Consider the following 23,847-nt stretch of genomic DNA (forward strand, 5'->3'; position numbering starts at 1 on the left):
CAGAAGAGTAGATGGAATTTTAGGAGCAAATTGGGACTAATTGTGGAATGCGATGCTCAAAAATCACATACCGTACTTATGACCAGGTGACCCAATACTTTTGGAAATATACTGTATGATACCATAAATATCTTCCCCAAAGTGTTACCACAAAATTGTAGAAGCACACTTGTATACAACGTCTTTGGATGAGGTAAAACAAAGATCTCTCTCCACTTGAACTAGGAAACCCATATCTGTTCCAGCATGACAATGTTCCTGTGCAGAGGAAGATCTCCTGCTATATAGCTTCAGACTTCATCACCTCACCTCCAGTACCTCCAGTACCTCCAGTACCTTACTTTACTAACACCCTTGTGTCTGAATGAGCACAAATCTCCACAAGCACACTCCAAAAATCTAATGGAATATACTGTAGATGGCAAAAGAGCAGAGGTTCCAAAAGCACATACGAATCTTATGGTCAGGTGTTCACACACTTTTAGCCATAAAGTGTAACTTTTTGGTCATTTTGGTCATTTTTAAGACCGTCAATTATGTGGATTCAATATTTCAGTGGTTTATTTTCTCCTTTTCAGAGCCACGTTTACATAAACTCCGCCCACACGATCCACAATGACCTCAATACACAATCATTACGGACTGCAAATTAGTATTTCCGATGGGGTTTATCAGCTACGTACTACAATTGAACTTTAGATTGATGCATCTCCTGGTCCATAAATACAAAATGAAAAATAAAAAGACCATTTCTCATTAAAAAGATTCGTATAAGATTGTAACAACGTGTCCAGTCAACTTTTGTGATCTCTCTGGAATGTAACCAAACCCAAGAATGAAATATTATACAAAACATTATTAGGCGAACATTTCTGTAAACTATAATCAATAGATCCTAGATATGGGCTGATGCTGTGACGAATATCGAGCTTTCCGGGTCACGAGAGATAGGAAGCTCAAGAGGGCAGAGAGACTAAATACACCGTCATTATTAACTCGAGTGATGTAGCTGAGGGTGAGGAACTGTTGGCGTTGGTGAATAAAGTTACGTTCTGGAGACATTTGGGGCACTAAATAGATACACAAAGATTTTGTGGAATTGTTTTTCTCGAATAAAGGCATTAAAAGATCCCAAAGTTAATGAATTAAAACTCGGATGATGAGTATCAGAGTGGAAACCGCACTCACCAGAAACACGGGTATTTAAGTGCCATGTCTTCTTGAACTTTTTTTTATTTAAAATATCTAAAGAACTTTATGCTGTTGCTGCCAAAAACCCAAAATCAGTGCAGAATCAGTGCAGAACCTGCCAAACCCCAACCCAAAAAAAATACAGAAAAAAAAAGACTGTAAGCCAACATTTTGTAAATTTGGAGAAAGAGTGATGTAATAACCATCTGTCTGTTCCTGCTTACTGTCAAGGTACATTTACTTTCCTCAGCTTCCCCCCACTCCCCTAATCTTTAGTTACTTCCTATTTCTGGCTAATGCATCTCAGTGCCAGCTGCAGTTAAGTAGCCAGACCTGCATCCCACTAACCAATGTCAAAAACCAACACCTTCACACGCTCAAAGCTACGTCTGTCTTTTCTACATAATGATTATATTAAAATGCGATGTCAGAGTAAAGTGCTCTGGATAAGATGGTCAGAAATGGTTTCCCTCCTGCTATTTGGTTCCAGTGTAGATGGGAATAGTTTGTTAGTCCTAAAAAAATAGGCATTTTTCATTCTTACTTTCCTCAACAATGCGCAATGTATGTCCAGATAGACACCAAAACAATTTCTATAACAAACTCAGCTGATACAAACATTATTAATGATAATAACAATTGTAATAGATTGTTAACTTAATAGCTTTTACTGCATTAATAATGCTGAAAATCATCAAACATCATATGACCGTCATATCTCCTTCATATGTCCATTATACGACTGTATTATGAGTTCATATGACCATCATACCTTCATAGGACCATCATATGTCCACCATTTGTTTATGTCCAAGAAAAAGGAGGGAGGGGAGGAAGGAAAGAAGGAAGGAAGGAAGGAAGGAAGGAAGGAAGGAAGGAAGGAAGGAAGAAAGAATAGAAGGAAGGAAGAAAGAATAGAAGGAAGGACGGGAGGGAGGTAGGGAGAGAGGAAGGAAGGAAGAAAATAAATGAAGGAAGGAATGAAGGAAGGAAGGAAGGAAGGAAGGAAGGAAGGAAGGAAGGAAGGAAGGAAGGAAGAAAGAATAGAAGGAAGGAAGGATGGGAGGGAGAGAGGAAGGAAGGAATGATGGAAGGAAGGAAGGAAGGAAGGAAGGAAGGAAGGAAGGAAGGAAGGAAGGAAGGAAGGAAGGAAGGAAGGAAGAAAAGAAAAGTGAAAAGAAAGAAGAGAAAGATGGGAAGATGGGAGGGAGGGAGGGAGGGAGGGAGGTAGGGAGGGAGAGAGGAAGGAAGGAAGGAAGAAGGAAGGAAGGAAGGAAGGAAGGAAGGAAGGAAGGAAGGAAGGAAGGAAGGAAGAAAGAATAGAAGGAAGGAAGGATGGGAGGAGAGAGGAAGGAAGGAATGATGGAAGGAAGGAAGGAAGGAAGGAAGGAAGGAAGGAAGGAAGGAAGGAAGGAAGGAAGGAAGGAAGGAAGAAAAGAAAAGTGAAAAGAAAGAAAGAAGAGAAAGATGGGAAGATGGGAGGGAGGGAGGGAGGTAGGGAGGGAGAGAGGAAGGAAGGAAGGAAGGAAGGAAGGAAGGAAGGAAGGAAGGAAGGAAGGAAGGAAGGAAGGAAGGAAGGAAGGAGGAAGGGAGGAAGAAAAAGAAATACAGAGTGAAAAAATGACAAAAAGAAAACCAGAAATAGAGAAATTAAGAGCAGCAGTGAAAGTGTCCCAAAAAGGTTCAGAGAATTCAAACTAACTGATGAGATTAAAAGTTGTTAGCAATCACACAGACACATAAACCCTAATGAGATCACACCATCCAAATAACGTTTGCAGCTCATAGTCGTGGGAAAAAACATTTCGGTAGCAGGGACGTGTCGGAATTGATTGGAAAATATGTGGAACCAAGCTGTCCTTAATACAAAAATAAATAAATAAATAAATAAACAATTTTAAAAAACCTGCCAGAAACCTCAATGTGAAGGAGGAAGCGTGTCCTTCAATAGCACAAGAACACGTGATCCAGAGATCGTTGTCACGTCAGTTACAGAGTGTTTAAACCTGGAAAACAGATTTCTCTTAGTGACCTTGTCCTTGAGTCCTGATTTTAATCCCATCCAATGTCAATGTCATAACACGGCAAAATCTTCTGCTAGGAACGAACGCTTAAACAAACTCCGAAGCTAACAGAGATCTGTATAAGATGCCAAAACATGAGGTAAAGGAAATAAAAAAAATTTTAGGCCAAACTAAATAAATTCATTATGAAATGAGGATTAATATCAAGACAGAGTCATTCGTTCGCTATAGTTTGCTTGGAGTATGAATATTAAAAATCTAACACTATGTTACAAAAAGAAACAATATATAGCCAAAAGTCTGTAGACACCTGTCCATAAGATTCGTATGTGCAGATCCCATTCCACATTTAGTCTCATTTCCTGTTATAAAAAACTCCACTCTTCTGGGAAAATGGGAAGATGTGGCAACAGATTCTGAGATTTGCACTCATTCAGCTACAAGAGTGTTAGTAAAGTCAGGTAGGTAAGGTGAGGAGGCCTGGTAGTGCAGTCAGCATTGCAGTTCCTCCCAAAGGTTCAATAAGGTTTGAGAGCAAGCTATGGAAGTCTCCAGCTTTGTGGTAACACTTTGGAGAGGAACCACATACAGCTGGAAAAATCTAAGTGTCCCAATACTTTTGTCAATATAGTAAATATACACTTTATGGACAAAAGCATAGGTAGATACATAGATAGATCTGGTGAAGGATGTGGTAAGTGGACTTATGATCACAAGGTCATGAGTTCAAATCCCGGCAACGCCGAACTGCCACTAGTGGGCCCCTGAGCAAGGCCCTTAATCCTTTACTGCTCAGTTGTATAAATGAGATTCCTTGCTCTGGAGAAGGGAGTCTGCTAAATTCGTGAATGTAAATGTGAATGTGCGGCATCACTTTCAGAAGGTCACAATTACAAAAACATCTGCTTGTAGATCAACGTGTTCCTTATTTTTCATATCAGGAACCTTCCACCTTAAAAGATGCACGTATTTACCAAGCTTCAGTGTGTAAGTGTGTGTATAAATTAATAAATGAATGAATGAATGAATAAATGCGCCAGATCTAAACAAATAGCAATAAAGCACAAAAGCTAAACTTTTTATGTGCATTCTATCTGACTATATACTTGCCTTATGGAAATTGAGAAATGTATGGAATAAAAACGTTCCGGGGTTTCGCCTCGTCAGAAGGGTGTACAAGCAACATCTGACCTTCAGATATTATACGGATCTAAATTAATTTAAGCTTCTGCGATTTTTTATTTATTTTTTCCATTGCATGAAGGTGCCATAATTGCCTTCCCTTACCAACATTCCATTCTCTCTCATGACTGTACAAGAAGCGCAATTAAACGTGTCCTAAAAAAAACTGAAATCGAGAACCGATTCCCTTCGCTGTCATTACCATGTCTCCCGATTTCTTCTTTTTGCTTGCCGCTATAAAGAGCTATAAATACCCTTTATGAAAACACTCCTACGAGGCACTGGGACCTCTTAGGGTTTGCTAGAAGAGCAGGATCAACGCCAATTTCTGCCTTTCTTATCTGTCGCACAGGTTAAATGGCAAATGGCAGTCTTTCGCTTCAATTCCACACCTGTTCACTCGGACTTGTGAAAGCAGAAAGAAAAAGAGAGCTTGGATTGATTGCTGGAATAAAGAAAGAGAAAGAGAGGAACTGAAAGGAAGATCGTATTTGGTTATTCCGAACAGAGCAGAAAGTATGGCAGAGCCGATATAAGTATTTATAACTAAAAAGTGCTGACTGAGATCAACTGAAGATAAAAAAAACGGGAAAAAAAAATGTGGAATGAAAGTTCACAACATTTTAAATACCAACATATGACACAATTTCCTAGTTTGTGTTATTCTGCCCCGGGGCTCGAGGCGACTTTCCTCTAATCAAGCCTGGGCTTTCATTAGACTTTTAAATGTTCCACCTGATTTGCACAGTAAACAAAGACAAAACGAGCATGACTGCAACAGCAGTGGCCATTAGTGGGGTTTATTTTGTCTGATGAGCTCCGGTGTCTGATGAAGCCCTGGTTATTAATGAAATAATGATGCTTCTTCTCAGTATTGCTGATCATTAGAAAACGACTCGTAGCTTAACATCACACTTTAGACAAATGCTATTTCACACTGTTTAGATTCGGCATGTAAATCTTGAGGATTCAAATCCAACTGTTGTACAGTTTTAACTGTAATCTCCCAATAGTCATAAAGCATAATGTAAATGATATATTTCACACACACACACACACACACACAGGTATATATATATATATATATATATATATATATATATATATATATATATATATATATATATATATATATATATTACATGCTGTACATATATCTTTTTTTTATCATTTGCACAGTTGTTACTATTTGCGTCTGTCTGTCTGTCTGTCTGTCTGTCTCTATCTGTCTGTCTGTCTGTCTCTATCTGTCTGTCTCTATCTGTCTGTCTCTATCTGTCCGTCTGTCCGTCCGTCCGTCCGTCCATCCGTCTGTGGTCAAACCGGGACTTTTGCAAAAAAACACATTCCAAACATTCCAAAAACTGCATTTCTTTTCCACCATACTCCTCTGCTACATTTATTCACTTATCCCAGCATTTAACTAACGTCTGGAAAGATTCAGCATATAAAGATTAGTCGGTACGCCTGAACCATCCTAGGCCATCCTGCTTCACTTCTTTCTCCAGGGAATTGTCACTGTCTTACGGCAGCTGAGCGTCTTATTCGCTGCACTGTGCTTGAAGTCTTCTGTAAATATCCACAGGTTTTAAGCCATCGTTCGAAAGAAACTTCATCACCGCACCAACACTGTTGTGACATGTGTGCTACCTATCAGTAATAGGACACGCTAGCCACTTAGTGCTGCGTGTAATACCGCCACGCTAGCATCCATTTTATACCTGTAACATTAAAAGTCCCGGTTTGACCTAAACGTTCCTTATAATATAAATCCTATTTGGCAAACGTAGATGAGCGTGTGACTTGCAAATGGAATACAAATGTTATTCATGCCGCCTCAGAATAAAGAGCTCGAGGTAAATTCTGCCCTGCAGTTCTCCTACAAATGCCTGAAGGCCTCAAATCCAGTTTGCCCGGGGCGCATCTTGCAATCTAGTCCGAGGTTTAACTCTTAAACTCTGGGATTATATAAAAAAACAATTTAGTAACTTAGCAGATGTTTTGTTGTAGAGTATTAAAAAATAGTTTCGGTTCTCAGCCAGATGATCTGCCTCCGGTCAAAGGTTCAGCTGCTTCTGTCGGTAACGAGTCAGCACAAATTCAGGGAACATGAAGCTGAAAATTCTTCTCTGAGCGACTTTGTGGAGGAGCGCAATGCTGTGCCTGTGTACTATCAGGGGAAATAGACAGTGCAAATATTATAAGAGTCTCAAAGGACCAATAACTACAAACAATAATGTTCATGACTGGCACAGACCTATGGGTAACGACCTAACGTCCTTCAGGATTCACCAGAGAATACGCTATAGGGACAAAAGCATTGGGATACCTGACTTTCCCAGCCATGTGCAGATCTTTCCCTAAACTGTAACCACAAAGTTACATGCATGGCATTTGGTAGACGCCCTTATCCAGAACGACTTTTATCTCATTCAAACAACTGAGCAACAATGGAGTAAAGGGCCTTGCACAGGGGCCCAGCAGTGGCAGCTTGGTGTGCCTGGGATTAGAACTCACGACTTTCGGAAACCAAAGTCCGATGCCTTAACCGCTAAGTTCCACCTGTCAAATCGTGGATGCACACAGTTGTTTAGGACGTCTCCAGATGTTTTTGGATGAAAACCACTTGAACTAGGTGACCAGAAGCATGACAATGTGTCTGGTCACAAAACCAGCTCCATGTAGATGTGGTCAACCCTTTGGGATCAATTGGAACAAATTACAATCATAATGAACAGTTTTACACTTTACATTAGGGAACGCTTGATTACCTCATAAATTATGGAATTTTTGAATAATGATTGGAGATTCGGTGCCACCTAGATGAGGAGGGGTTCCCTTTTCAGTCTGGTTCCTCGCAAGGTTTTTTCCCCTCATACAATCTCAGGGAGATTTTCCTTTCCACTGTCCCTGGCACTGAGATACCCTTGGAGACTAATTTGTAAATTAAAAATGTATATAATTTTATAATTTGATATCTAAATGTTATATCTATTACTTTATAGCTGCTTTGGGATGATGTCTATTGTTAAAAGCACTATACAGATTAAATTTAATCAAATCGAATTAAATCGAATCGCCATCTCCACAAGCACACATCCAAATCTAGTGGAACATCTTCCCAGAAGAGTGCAGGTTACTACAACCACAAATGTTGTAATGCATGAGAAATGGGTCGGGTGTACGCATAATTCTGTCCATATAGTGTACCTCATGCAAGTCCTGACGAACCTTCGTCAGCCTTAAGGAAACTGCAAAATCTCCCTTTTAGTATATTAAGCAAATGCTCTGGAAAATGGTGCACACACATTCTTTATTCTTTAAGTTAAAGAAAAAAAAATCTAGCACAAGTGTAGACCTTCACCCAGCTCCAGTGCTCCCTAGGGAACATCAACATGCTGGAATGAGAGAGTTCACTTCCATATACTGTGCTCCTGTCGATACAGGAGGCTACCACGTGCCACTTATGAACACTAGTGTATCAGAGCTCTCCATCTTCGCTACCTCGAAACTAGCACGGTCAGCAGTTTCCTCCGCAAAGCCGATGTCGAGCCAAAGACACGTGTTCCTGTTTAGCAGAGAGCGACGCGTGTTCTCAAACGTGCTTCTTCCGAGGCCTCGTTACGTCATGTAAAACCTCAAGAGCTCGAGCGTTTCGGTAAATAAAATAAGTAACAGTCACGATGCGCTGATCAGGAGAGCGGGCGAGGGATTCGGCCGAATGACATCAACGTGCAATTACTATCGCAAATTCGTTCTGGTAAATTGGGTTTCATTACGTACTGTACATGCGCTTAAACCGAACGTATAATCAAAGAATACTGGAATAAAAACAACTGCAAATTCGTTAGCCATCTTGCAAGTAATTACACACTGACCGAGCTGTAAAAGAGCACACGCTTGCTTTTTTTTTTTTTATTCAACATTTCAATTTAAATACGACTTCTACAATTCAATAATGAGCTGCTTAAACAAGGGAAAGTTTCATAACTACGGACGGCTAATTAAAGTTTTCAAAAATGCCACGCTTTTATTTATCGCCTGCAGGGCTTCGAATATAAAGGGCTCTTTTCTTTGGTGAGAAGAAAAAATACTTCAGAAAGGTGTTGGGGAAAGAAAAAAAACGTCTCAACTCAACCAAATGAAAAGGACAGCGAGGTTAGACATGGTGGTTCTGTGCGTGCGTACATACGTGTCACAGAGTGCTAATTTCGGCTAAACGTTCCCTTCAGGGGAGAAAGACATTTCGGTTCTCCGGAAGGCATACCCGACATTTCCGATTGATGCGCGTTAAGAATTTTTCTGAGGAAATAAACGGCCCTGTACCAAGAATATGACCTTCTTCAGGAACAGCACGCAGCTTTCAGATTACATCTACCTGCAATCGGAATGCTCAGAAGCGCCTGATATAAAAAAAAAAAAAACAGTACCACTTCAGAATAATAAGAATTTCTGCTTGGTCACAGTTTCATACATCATTTTCCTTTGGTCCCAAAACTTGGGCACACAACTGGATGGTCCTACATCTGGATGGGGTTTTCTTCAATTAGCAATTCAAAGACTATGAGACTGGATTTGAACTGTAATTATTATCAATGGTCTGCAACAATGGACAGTTCTGTCCATTCAGTAATAGACAGTCGGTGTTGAAGATGAGGACAGGGTTTCCTTTTCGGTCTGGTTTCTCCAAAGGTTTCTTCCTCATCCCATCTCGGGGAGTTTTTCCTTACCATTCATTCCTTACCGTTAATAATGTATAAATTCATATTTTATAATCTATTTATCTCTGTGAAGCTGCTTTAAAAAAAACATCGCTCTTCAAATAAAAGTGAAAGACAGTTAGTTTATCCTGATGATCTCAGTTTCCTTCCACTTCAATGAGGCACTTCATCTCCTCCTATGATCACACCAAACCTTTCCTGATGACTTACAACTTACAAGACAACGTGAGAAGTCGACGCAACCGTGTAACTCGGCATGTGGACGACAACCGAATACGGTGCCCCTGGAAGGACATTTTGATAAGGACCAGCACTCGGTTCTTTGAAAGCAGGCTTCAGAATCCAAACACCAAAATGCTTTTTGAGTTAAAGAGTGCAGAATGAGGAAGAAAGGAAAGAAAGAAAGAAAGGAAAGAAAGAAAGAAAGGAAAGAAAGGAAAGAAAGAAAGAAAGAAAGAAAGAATGAAAGAAAGAAAGAAAGAAAGAAAGAAAGAAAGAAAGAAATTTCTATATTCTTCTTCTCTCCATTTTCTCTTTAAAACTCATCCTCCCATCCGCAAAATAACTATTTCGCATTACAGCTACACAGGACTGTGTACGTCAGAACTGCACGTCATAAACACATCATTCAACCATTACAACCTGCAAATTCCAAATCATCTAAAGCACAAAAAATATGTAGGAATAAATATCACAGATAGCAGCAGGATGTTCGTCTTTGATGCCTATAAACAAAAGTTCTAAATAAAAAGCGGCGTTCAGAGCGCAGGGTAAAGTTTGCTGTGGATAAACACTGCCTCCTTGAGGCCACAGGCATTTTATTTTCCAGCTAAAGTGTATATGTGTCTCAAGTCAGTGACCAGAGAGAATCTTCATTTGACTTTCATCCATCAGTGGGTGGCATACACAGATAATTGTGGAGGAGATGGACACACGCGTACAGACGAACACACACACACACACACACACACACACACACACACACACACACGGCGCTTTCAGGACTTAAATGTGCTTCATTGTTCTTTTCGCCCACACATCCATTTGAGACAGCGCAGGCACATTATGCTTTCCTCTACATCGTGCAAATGTCTTATGGTTCAACGCTCAAAAGAGAAGAAAAATCGCACTGAAAAAATGGCATCTCAATGTAAATCAGAGCTTCTTTAGGAATTCAGCCTTTACGCTTGTCTGCAAACGGTCCCTCACGTGACATTACCATGAAGCAACATCTGTAAATGAAATCTAAACAAGACCAAACATTACGCATCTGAACTCGTTACGCGTCTCATACGTGCAGAGGTGTTGGGACACCAGACTTGGAGGAGGTCTTGCACTTCATTAAGGAGACCCAAAACCTGTTCCAGCATGACAATGCTCCTGTGCACAAAGCCAGCTCCATTAAAATCTCTGTTCTATGAGTTGGACTGGAAGATCTCCTGCTATAGAGCTCTATTGAACATGAATGAATTGGAACTCTGACTGCACCCCAGGCCTCCGCATCTCATCGACATCAGTCCCTGATCTCCACAAATCTCCACAGGCACGCTCCAAAATCTAGTGAAACATCTTCCCAGAAAATTGGAGGTCGAATCAGAACCCAATGTGGAATGGGATGTTCAGAAAGCACGTGCGGTCAGGTGTCCACATACTTCTAGTCCTAAAGTTTCAAGCGTATTTATCGAAACTGGTTTTCTCACATGAGTAGCTTGTAAATCCCTACCGACACGTGCCGCGTTTTTTTATTTAACCCACCACCAATACACCACTTTAAAAGAACATGCTGAGCAGCGAGTCATTTCGAGCCACGTAAGATGAAGTACAGCCCAATGATCAGACGTGCTTAGAAATAAATTCAGGAAATACAGCGTAAAATAGGAACTTCGTCTAATTTTGGCAGCCTACTATAAAACCCTACTCTTAATTGTTTCAATTAGCAAGATCTGCTAGTTGATTAGACTGATTAATTTGTTACCAAGCTAGCAAAAGCGATGCTTAGCACGTGCCGGTTTGGGCCCGGGCAATGTTTATCGCTCATTCGGAGAGGTGAACGTTTACGTGCACGTGATTTTGATTAAATTAACAGGAGTGTAAAACAACAATCGAGACGATTAATTCCAACTTGGTGTTCTCACTCAAAACAATGAGGCGCGCTGCCAAATTAGCTAATGAGCTAATACTTTTTGGCTAGCGCAACAATGCTTATTGACTTATTCGACGCTGGTGAATCACGTTTGGATCGAGAACCCTCTGAGCTTTCCCCGTGCCAACGTTGTTAGATTGATTTCCTTGCAATTGATTGTTCCACGTTGTTTTTGTTTTTTGTGCGTGTTTTTTTATCGTACAAGTCTAATTATTTAACCCCTATTAAATAAGCCAAAGCATTCAAATAAAATGTGTAATTGGATAATGAAATACTTTATTTACTCAATATGAAATGCAATCATATAAAGTTTTGAGAAAGAGAAAGAAAGCTTTTTGTTGTCATTTCCTGATTAAGCTAAATGTGCTTTCATTTTAAACCAATAGTAACATAGGTTGCGCTGAAGGGGCGTGGCCTTTGTTTTATTCCTAATTCGTAAAAGTGAAGCCGTCGATCACCGCCTAAACAAAGGATGCTTTTGAGAATCAAATAGTATTAAATATAGTTTTAACATCTATTAATCAACAGAAAAAAAGCTAATCTTGTTCTCGTCACTTTCTCAAGATCCAAAATTGCATTTTAAACCGATAGCATAGTAAGTTGAGCCCAAGGGTCATGGCCTCTGTTGATATTCAGTACTGAAATACTGTTATATATAGTTTCAACAACTAATAATACATAAAAAAAAAAAAATCAAGCTTGTTCTTCCTTCCTGATTAAGACACAAACGCTTTGTATTTATACTAAAGGGGGCGTGGCCTCTGTTTTTTCTTTATAAAGAAAGTGAAGCTATCAATAATCACTGAAAAAGGGATGTTATTGCGTATCGAATAGTATTAAATATAGTTTTAACATCTATTAATCTACAGAAAAAAGCTCAACTTCTCGTTTTTACTTCCTGATGAAGATCCAAGTCTTTCGTTTTAAACTAATAACGATGCAAAATGAGCCAGAGGGGCGTGTCCTTTGTTTTTTTCGTCGGTAATTCGAAAAGTGAAGCCATCGATTGTCGCATAAAGACTGATGATATTCAGTATAAAATACTATTATATATAGTTTAAACACGTGCTAATACACAAAGAAATTCTAGCTTGTTTTCATTTTCTGATACAAGCACATTTTATTTATGCTGAAAGGGGGTGTGGCCTCTTTTTTTCTTAATTAAAAACGTTAAGCTTATCTATCAATCATCACAAAAGGGATGCCTTTAAGTATGAAATACTATTAAATATACTTAAAAAATCTGAGAAAGAGAGAAAAACCTGTTGCCTTTTCCCGATGAAGACACATTTCAAACCAATAGCAACGTGGGTTGTGCGGAAGGGGGCGTGGCCTCCGTTTTATTTCTTCCCCTCCACCGACAATTAGAAAAGTGAAACCATCGATCATCGCTTAAAAATGGCTGCTAAGTGCTTTCCATTAAAGCTTTGTGGGTTGTGCATTAGTCACCATTACAGCATATGGCCTCCGTTCTGTCACTGAGAGGCAAGAAAAAAAAAAAAAAAAAACCTGAACATTTAGAAGTTATCAAACGGTCGACTAGGAGTGTTTTACATAACACGTTTACAATAGTGGGGGGCATGTGTAAGAGCGTATGAAGTATATTCCACCTATTGTGTTTATTTTACACGGCGCCATCCTTGTGTGAAAACAGGCGAGGGAGAGCAATTAAAGATCCCCACACCTTCAACATCACTTGCTATTTCAATTAGGGAGACTGACAAGAAATTTATATCCATGCAAATAAATAAATAAATAAATAAAAATAATTGGCCATCCAGAGAGTGATTTAAAGGGAAGTTCTGCAAGCCGGCGTCCTAACCTACAGTATCTCAGCATGTGCAGGGGAAGTTGCCCGGAATTAATTTGCCATTGCCGTTTAATTTCATGCTGCCTGGCGTTTCTCGTGCATGAAAGCAACGGCACTGGAGTACAAACGCCAGCCTCTATGTGTGAGATTAAAAATAGTCGCCCTACAGATGTTGTGGGACTGAAGGCTTTCTCAAGGCCAGGGCATTGTTAGAAACCAAGTCGCTGAAGCGTCAAACCTAAAACAATTTCACTGAACGGTTCCTCTGCACGTGCCACTCGCTCAATAAACAAAACGAGGACGCAATCAAAAAATGAGTGAAAAATCGTGAAAAAACAAGCAGACATCCTGGACTTTCGGACTTTAGAAATAACATTTTGGGATTTTTACCACTTCACTGAATTTAGTGTAGATTTGCAATGACACCTACTGAATAATAAATTCTGTATAATGAGTTATCCTAGTTAGTGTTTGGAGTGAATAAATGAATTCTATTCCTTTAGGGCTGCAAAACACTGTGTATAAATCATGACAGCAATATCGCCTGAAAACAAACAATCGCTCCAGGTTTTTATTGAGTGCTGTAAGCATTCAGAATAAATTCCAGATTCAGAGATTAGGAACTTTTTTTGTTGGGTGGGGGCGGCAGTGTTTGTAATTTGCATTGCGATGACTGCTCCAGGCCCTTATCGGAAGTTTACATGGAACTGAACATCTTCCAAGAAGGAGTAGAAAAGAAATTGGGTTGTTCCTACATGTAGAAACTGAATTACAGTCGTGTTATTAGTGTTGATTACAACTATTGACCAAAGTAATAAATGAATGAATAAATTTTTGCCAATTTTGACCAGACATTTTGTTTTTACCATTTGTACATCATGCATCATTATAAATGTGTATATTACAAGCGTTTGATATACGGTGACCTTCACTAACATTGCGGGGAAAAAAATGAGCAAAGAAGGCTCTAAAATTTTCTGTCATTGAAAAAATTCACACAAACATTTTGCTCTTCTGGATACCAAGCAATTGTTTGCTAGAATGCTAGAAGTGCCTTTTTTTTGTGTGTGTGTTCATATTCCAAGCACCAAATCTCTCAAAAAAAGGTTCTCTGAACATCTAAGTTACCTCAGTTATATAGAGTTTTCTCTCTGCTGACTACGGAAAACTTGTTACCGGATGAAAAATATGGTTTGTTTGCAATTTTATGTTGGTTTTCACAAAAAGAAAGTTCACGAGTGCACTATTTCCGTCCGCCGATCTGTTGACGTGTCGCTTGCTAATTGTGTGTGTTTCTGCTGAAATTTCATTTCTGGAAAGAAATCGCTTGGGTTTATATACGACACTGTACATCTTCACTATCTTTATTGTCACTCAGAACTAAAAATGTTTGCAAAGAGTGAAAAAACAGTGTCCTACTGTTGGGAAATAAAACGCTTGACACGCTCAAGCCTGTAAAAGTATGTACACCTCACTGACTGCTTCTACAATGCTTTACATTGGAAAAACAAATGAATGAATAACCCATCCATCACTCTGAATGTTGCCCATCACACGTATCTTCTCATTTGCATAAACATTTTCACATATCCAACAGCTGAGCCACTAAAAATGACTGGCTTCTGGCCACTCTGTTGGTGCTGGTGTGAAGGGAGGGTAAAAGCTCTCCCAGATGGACTTGCGGGGAAAAAAAAAATTCGAAATTCAGTCTACAAACTATATCTTACACTAAGAAGCTAATTATGGATCTAAGAGGCATAAAAAGCAAACTAACAAATCTAAACCCGTTGAACCCAAGGTCAGATTAAACACCCACTCATACACGCTCTCATAATGGAAAGCTTTTAATAGATAAAACATCCAGCCATCTGCAAGTCCCGTGTCTTTCCTCGCACTTTTAGTGTTATACATCAATTACGCTTCTGACCAATTTCACATTCGATTAGCAGAGTGCATTAGGGGCTACAAACTAGGACTACACATACACTGTATGGAACAAAAGTTGTGTACCATAAAATTCATGTGCTTTTTTTAAGAACATCCCATTCCACATTTAGTCCCCATTTACTCCATTCTTCTGGGGAGATGTTCCACTAGATTTTGGTGAAAATTTGTGGGGATTCATTCAGCCGCAATACTAAATTTATGTAAGGTATTCAATAGGGTTGAGGGCAGAGCTCTATAGCAGGAGATCTTCCATGATAACCCATGTTAAGTCTTGATGGAACTGGCTTTCTACACAGAGGCATCGTCATGCTGGAACAGGTTTGGGTCTCCTAGTTTAAGTAAAGAGAAAATGTCATGCGACGACATCCAAAGACCTTTTACACAATTGTGTGCCTCCTACTTTGTGGTAACAGTTTGGAAAAGAACCACACATAACTAGAAAATTCAGGTGTCCCAATACTTTTGTCCAAATATGTAAATCTTTGTATGTATAAAGAGGGAACGGTGGAAAGACTTGGAGAAAAGAGCTCCTGGAACTTTACATGGCTTCTTGGAAAAATGTTTAAAAAAAAAGAAAAGAAAGAAAAGAAAGAAAAGAAAAGACAAATCAAGCAAAGGGCACTTAAATCCATCAGATGAGCTATGGATTAGAAAGCAAGTAAATTGCCAGATTGATCTGCAAACCTCAAAAGGGCTGAAGGAGAAAACGCTCGGTATTTCTTCTAGGCCATCTGTTTCTTTTTTTGAGCTCAGGCTTCATATTAGGGTGCGGGTTTTTCAACCAACACACGACGTCGAGAGTGGCTTAAAAGAGCACTCGAGAGGTTTCATTGAACAAATCTACAAAGCTTGAAATAAAAAATAAAAAAATGTAAAAAACTAATCACACTACGAATCACACCTTTGCACACTGATGAGCGTAAAGAAAAATCAAGTCAAATCGAGACGGCAAGCATTTTACTAAAACGGGACATTCTTTTAAAAGTTTTTAGACCACATGTTCCCACATCATCATCATTCTACGTGAAACTGGGCAAATGTTCCACAGAGACGTTTGACATACGTTGATGCTGCAACGAGTCGTTCAGGGCGTTTCGAGTTGCATGCGTGCTTCAAGAGAGACGAAGACGAAGAGGAAGACCTTTCGGCAACTAGTGCATGATGATCGACTTCCAGGACACGTTCCAGAAGCGTGAGGAACGCAGGTGGCGCTGTACGGCTGTGCTATTTTAAAGGTGATAGTGTGCGAACGTAGAGAAATAAAGTACTTTCTTGTGAACAGAGCTCGTCTCGAAACTTCCTGGTGCCGCCTCGTACTACGGCATTCCCTCACCGAACTCCTTATTTCTCCATGCTGAAGTGAAGAACACGTGAAATACACGTTTCATTTAACTAAGCAAAGTGCTCTGTACTGAAAAATCTTGTATGGGTGAAAATGTAGGATTGACTCTGGAGACTCCATATCCATAAATGCTCAATAAACATCTCCTCACAGGGAAGCTTCACCATATCATTGATTAGAAAGCATTTTTAACACTAATGTCTGCCCTGTCAAGGAAACCTTATCTTCTAAACCGCCCGATTCAACAACTCAACAGTGCAGTGTAATAAAACATAAAAAAATAAAAAAACACGCAACGGCCGTAACGTAATTGCCGTAATGGAAACCCTTTAGGATCAATCGCTTTTTCCCAGGTGAGGTTCTGGCTTTGGCTTTATTGGATCCGTTACAATTATTTCCGACGAAACCGATACACCCACTCCAATACAGAGCATTAACGGGCTTCCGCTAATCAAGAAACTATACGCCGACTCTCAACTTAAACCATGCTAATAAGCCCATTAGTGAACGCTAAGAGCACTTAACAGCATCGGAGACGTTTAATGATTCTCCATAAAGCTTTTGTCAAACTCCATCATAAAGATCAGCAGGAATTTTTAAACCCATCGACAACTTTTTCCTTAGCAACATAAACAATCTATATTTAACCAGGTGCCCGTGGGATTTTTATATAATGAATCAGTTTTATATTTCATTTCATCTCTCTTCTAAGTTGCTTCGCTAGAACACATGACTGAAGCTTTATGAGTCATTATAAAGGAGCTGCCAAAACTGGGAAACATCCTCATGTCTTTCACCTGTCCGCCCTGTTTATTTTTTTCCGTAACGTTTCGTCGACGTGTATAGAGTCGATAATGAAGCATCGTTATTCTTCGCGTAACGTGACACCTCGCGGGAGACAGAAACGTACTCCTTTAGTTAGCAAATGCAAATAACAAGCTCATCCACATCTCAAACAAGTCATCAAACTTCTAGAATAAGGGAAAGGGAGAAAAAAAAACGTTTCCTATGTATTGTAGGATCAGATTCAGGTACATAATTAATCAATTCTACCAAGCAGGTGCTGATGATCATCACTTTCATATGTAGGTTGAAACACAGTCATTAACTGAAAGAGATACAGCTGTATAGGAGGCTTAATCAGACCGAAGAATATCTTTTTTTCCTGTAGCTGTTACTGCACTGAACAGCTGAGTCAATACTGCGTTGTCACTTTCGGTGTATTTTGCACCTCTTATTCACTACACATTTCTTTTCGCACCATCCTTAACTCACATTGGCACTACTGCACATTCCACCCATATTTATACTGTATATACTCTATCAAACATTCTGTACATTCACAATTAACATAATTACATAACTACGGAACTATACCATGTCATTTGAGCACATTATCTTCTGACTATGCATATCTTTACACAGTGTATATATTTTATATTACTATATACACACCATATATTATTACCTACTGAACCTTCTGTACATTATTCACCCTCATCCCTGTATATATACCCTATTACCCTCATACCCTATTCATCACACTGCTATTTATTGTAAATAAGCCACTTATGCACTTGGGGTTAGATGCTAACTGCATTCCATTGGCTCTGTACATGTACCTTGAACAATGACAATAAAGTTGAATCTAATCTAATCTAATCTAATCGGAACAGCCGAACTCTGCTACAACATCTAAAATGATATGGAGAGACAGAATGATTTAAAGCAGCCTACATCCACAGAAGATCTGTGGTTAGTTCTCCAAGATGTTCAAACAGCCCAATAAAAGTCCTTTAAAAAACTGTGTGCAAATAACCCGAGAGTAATTAACGCTGTTTTGTAGAAAGTGGTCGCACCAAATATGGGTTTTTATTTGTTTTTTTCTTCTGTTCATTTACTTGGTATTTTGTATATATTAATTAATAAAAAAAATTTAAAATAAAAACAAATTAACATTATTATTAACACTACTATTTTAGAAAACATTCTTATTTTACAAAATCTTTTCACACCTGCCAATGTAAATATACTGTTCTGTGAAAATATAACAGACAGACAGACAGACAGACAGACAGACAGACAGACAGACAGACAGACAGACAGACAGATAGATAGATAGATTCAAAGAAGGTAACATGAAAACCAAAAATTTTTCACAATGCTAACTGGGGGAAAAAAAGAAAAAGTTTGCACTTCAAATAGACTTTCAAAGAATTTCCCATTAATGCATTAAAGAAGATTTATTGAGTTAAAGGAAACAAAAGTGTGATCCAGTTGAGAAGTCACCCTGAAAAGGTAATAGCCTCATTCAAAAAAAAAGGAAAAACATGAAAACAGGTCCAACTACTGTCTCAGCTTTGAGAAAGTCATTATCTGCAGAGGCTGAGCGCTGAAGATGAGACGAGGAGTGAGATCTGAAACATGGCTCATTTCTTTACTGCAAGGACGAACAAAAAATAATAATTCTGGAGTAACCCGGAGTTCATTTCAGCTGAACAGGTAAGGCACTGAATGGGTCTTAATTTTTTTTTAACTAGTGAAACAGCAGCCGCTTATTTCCAAAGCTCGATAATGTTAATGAACTGTCTTGACATGAAATGGTGGGTTGTGTACGGCTTGTGAAAGCTGCTGCTATATCGAATGTGAAGTAATTAAAAAGTCACACTACACCGTACTCTGAACTGCTATAATCCTTTGTACCTTCATATTATTAAAAAAACTGATGTGGGAAACGGTATACGGGTTTCATCAGTTATTCCTGAAATATAAGGACACTTTGGCACCGTTCCCAGAGTGCTGAGCGCCCACACATATTCCCTGCCAATCAAGAAATTAATACACCGTTTAATTAATCACAATCCTCTTCACACAAACCGATCCTTTGAACGCGTGTAAAGAAAACAGACACTAGGGGGCAGCCAAACACAACAAACTGGTGTATCACTAGGCCCAAACACTGAGAGCAAAACGTTCACATGGAGGAACCTTTGAGTGCAACGAGGTCCAAAAGCACTTACCAGCATTCACAATGGCGTCCACTTCCAGCATGGTAATGTCACCCTTGTACAGAGAGACTTTGTCACACAGCGAGACAGTGTTTTCTTCATCATCTTCAGGCTCTAAGAGAAGCAAACATACAATTGTTATTTTTGACTGATTTATACAGACTACATTAAAAGGGCTTTATCAGTTCCTGCATCTTATTATCACAATGTAAGAAGGCAAAATGTGACTATGGAGACTTTATATTAAAAGCTTTTTGGATTTCCGGTCAGATAATGCTTTATTATTTTGTCAATAATTGCTCACAACACAAGCCATGCTCAGGTTCTGAAATATTACACGTGCATTATACTGCCAAAAGTTTGCGTACACATAATAATTAAGAAATAAGTAGGTCATAAGTATGGTGACTTTTGAGCACCGCATTCCACATTTAGTCCCGATCTGCTCTTCTAATTCCCTCCACTCTTCTGGGAAGATGTTCCACTAGATTTTGGAGGGTGCTTGCAAACATTTGTGGTCATCAGCCACAAGGGTGTTAGTAAAGTCAGAGTCTGATGTAGGTGAGAAGGTGAGGAGGCCTGGGCTGTTGTCAGCGTTCATATTCATCACAATGGTGTTCAGAAAACATGTCAAATCCATTAAAGTGACCTTCAATATTAAAAATCTCGACTCATCTGATTAATGACAGGAAGTTAAGCTGGAGGTGGGCGAGTTGAAGATGCTGTCATTTCCATCAGGATGGATGAGGTGGACAGGATTAGAAAGGAGTTTGTTAGACAGACCTCCTGTGCAGGTAATATGTTTTGATGACAAAATGAGAGAGCCACAATCGAGATTTTTTTGGTCATGTGCAAAAGAGAGACATATCATATGCTGAGGGTAGAGGAAAAAGGGAAGGCCAAGGAGGAGGTTTATGGATGTGGTGAAGGAAGACATGCAGGTGGTTGTTTTAAAAGAGGCAGATGAAGTGGACAGGGTGATATGGAGACAGATGATCCTTTGTGGAGACCCCTAACAGGAGCAGTCAAAAGAAGACAACCACTCGTAGCTTATTAGAATGCGATGATACTGTGATAAAAAGCAAAAATTGGCATTGACTGAGTTCAATCAATTTGCCTTTAGTTACCATACACTCCGCTTATAGATCACTCTATTCTAGATTATAATTCACAATTATACATCGATTGCAGAAACAAGCCTAGTGTTAAACGGTGTTAAACGGCTTATTTTTTTAGATCATCAGTTATTCACTTGCGTTTAACTCCACTATTTTTTTAACGAGAATTCCATGTGAATCCTTTTTCCCCCAGACAAAACATTATTAAAACTCTCTATTTTACAGCTTTGTTTTCTTTTTCAAACTTTCGCCTTTCGAAAGTCCGTGTTTTTCCCCCGAACGCATACGTGACTGAAGCTGACCGCCCTTTGCCGAGCAGAAAATCAGACAACACCATCATTAGCAACCTGACAGCAGCTCACTGCAATGGCCTCCTACTGACATCCCCCCCGAGCTCCATCCTCTGCACTACATGGCATTTATTCAACCACCAGCTGGATCTCAAACACTAAACAACACACACTCTTCGAGCAGAGATTTATCCAAAGAGCTGTTTCATCTGCTCGACCTGTGTATTAAACAAACCAGGGATTCATGATGTACTGTAGGTACAGGAAACTCATGTGGGACTAGAATAAAAGGGAAAAACCTGACAAGAGAACATTGCAGAACATTGAGGAAACAGGACAAAGTTAATCTATGGCTATGGATTGGAGGGACGGCATGATCCATCAGCGCATATATATTTATATTTATATATATATATATATATATATATATATATATATATATATATATATATATATATATATACACGCACACACACACACACACACACATCAGCATATATCATATGCATTATCAAAATATCACAATACTACAATGTACATTAATATAATACCATGTGCAATATTATACGATCATAACGTGCAATATATATTATTATAGCATTTGTACAATATCATATTATGTACAATATGTTCTTAGTTCCTAGCAACCTTATTTTTATTTCGTGCACTCTGATACATATATATATATATATATATATATATATATATATATATATATATATATATATATATATATATATATATATATATATATATATATATATATATATATATATATATATATATATATATATATATATATATATATATATATATATATATATATATATATATATATATATATATATATATATATATATATATATATATATATATATATATATATATATATATATATATATATATATATATATATATATATATATATATATATATATAAAACCACACAATCATGTACAGATATTGTATATTGTTGTGCACAAAAAGGCAAATAAATGTGGATAAATACAAGTATTAGTTACATGTGGTTTGATATTATGGTTACTGTTAGAGGTCGAGCAATTAATTACCGATACCAATATCTAGGACGGATTTACCAGATTAAATCCGCCAAAAGTTTTTGAAAAAGATACTAAATAAAAAATAATGTAAATATATGTATATATGTAAAATAATACTGAGCCTTTACAAATGCCCTGGTCTTTCTGAAGACTTTTAAAATATGACTGTTTGGATTTATCTGAAATGGTAACGCTTTACTGTAAAATTCCATTTGGAACATTAATTGAATTTAATAAATGATTTAGAAGTATTGTTTATTGTTTGTTGATTTCAACATTTACAAAAAAAATTTATCTGTTAACTTTAGTTAATGAACTAACATGAACTAGGTACAGTGCGTGGTCTCACGTGTCGAAAGAAACAGCATGTAGCGTCAGTGATTCGCTTCTAGAGGCCGCTCTCGTACCGTTTAACGCCAAGAAGACGCAACCTGGAAAAACTATCAGTATGGATATTTGCCAATAGCTGATAGTTCCAGCAATCAACTATCGGTGTCGAGTAATCGGCAAAACCAATAAATCGGCCAACCTGTAGTATATACACATACAATTATGTACAAATACTGTACACAAAAAGGCAAATCAATGGGGAAAAATACATGCATAAATTAGCACTCTATTCAGGTTCTATCACATTATTCTAAACCAACCATCGTGTCAAAGGTTAATCTGCTTCCTGAAACTGAAACCTCCCGTACCAGTACGATCTTCATTTTTCCTTACGTCTTCAGATTCCAGTTTTCCATAAAGGGTTTGTAGTTCACTCAGCTGAGCCGCTTCAAGGTGGTGAAGCTTCTTGATAACAACTGCTTCATAAAATAAAGGCTTGTTATGTAATAAACTTTTATAACTTGGTTATTTCACTTGACTTCCTTTAGTAAAAACGGAAAACACCAACCGGTCCAGAAATCCCCTTTAACTATCTTCAAACATTAAAAAGTGACCCCATGTAGTCACTTTTTAATGTTTGAAGATAGTTGAAGGGGATTTCTGGAGCTGCATATATTGAAGTTAATCCATTTATTTTTGCCTTTCTTTTTTTTTTTTTTGCTTCCTAAGTGTGTGCGCTCATGTTTACTAAGGTCTCGATCTTGACCGTTAATGTGTTGTTTTACCTCTGTGGTGATGCCTCCAGGTGAAAATATTGTCCAATGCCACATAGTTGTCCCCGTATTCTTTACGCCTTTCCTCCTGTCCGAGACTGAGCAAGCGTTCTGCAAAAATATAAATAAAAAGAATCACTTACACATGATAAAAAGCATTAACACAAAGCTGGATGCACATTACGGTATAAGATGTAAGTGTGTGGAAGATTTTAAGTGGCCTGCTATAGACCCATAATCCCTATTGAACAACTTTGGGATGAACGCTGACTGCACTCCAGGCCTCCTCACCTCACCTACATCAGTACCTGACTTTACAACACCTTTTGTCGATGAATGAGCCCAAATCTCAATCTAGTGGAACATCTTCCCAGAAGAGTGGAGATTGTTATAACAACAAATATAGACTACATGTGAAATGGGATTTAAAAAAAGCTCATGCCAATCTTACAGTGAGGTGTCCACAAACTTTTGCCAATCTAATGTATTTAATGAGCAAATAAATGCATGTTCTACAGAGGTTCAAATTATAAGTGAGCATTGGGAAAGCCTGTCGTTCCAGCAGGACGAGGAGAATCACAGATGATCAATCCGAGCATGATGAACAGAACGACCTGAACGAATCTGGCAGGCGTATCATCAGAACATCGTTTCGGGGGCCGATGGCATCGGTAGCCGTCTCTGTAACCGAACTGCGTGACCTGTTCTGTCGTTCTCCGAGCTCATTGTGAATGCACTGTAATGTGAGAGAGAAATGTCGAGCATGGCGTTTATCTACTATTTCTTCTATTCAAACTATTTTGTTTGACCTTTCACCTTCATAGCATGTTCGAGAACCACATTGTGTAATAATTTGATCGATACAATTCACAACGGGGATTTTTTCAAAGGGTTTGAAATAAAAGAC

The 23,847-nt window shown here is 38.5% G+C and overlaps 1 protein-coding gene across 6 annotated transcripts in view; it reads right to left on the reverse strand.

Moving 5' to 3' along the window:
- macrod2 (mono-ADP ribosylhydrolase 2) overlaps nt 1–23,847 on the reverse strand; it is a 618,133-nt gene that overhangs the window by 590,615 nt on the left and 3,671 nt on the right. For all 6 annotated transcript variants that reach the window (XM_046875066.1, XM_046875089.1, XM_046875058.1 and 3 more), the window contains exons 2-3: nt 22,953–23,051; nt 19,381–19,482 (exon numbers count right to left, since the gene is read on the reverse strand). In XM_046875066.1, coding sequence (XP_046731022.1) covers nt 19,381–19,482; nt 22,953–23,051 — 201 coding nt within the window. The remainder of the gene's footprint in view (nt 1–19,380; nt 19,483–22,952; nt 23,052–23,847) is intronic.

Source organism: Silurus meridionalis, chromosome 2 (genome assembly GCF_014805685.1).
Source record: "Silurus meridionalis isolate SWU-2019-XX chromosome 2, ASM1480568v1, whole genome shotgun sequence".
Lineage (NCBI taxonomy): Eukaryota > Metazoa > Chordata > Actinopteri > Siluriformes > Siluridae > Silurus > Silurus meridionalis.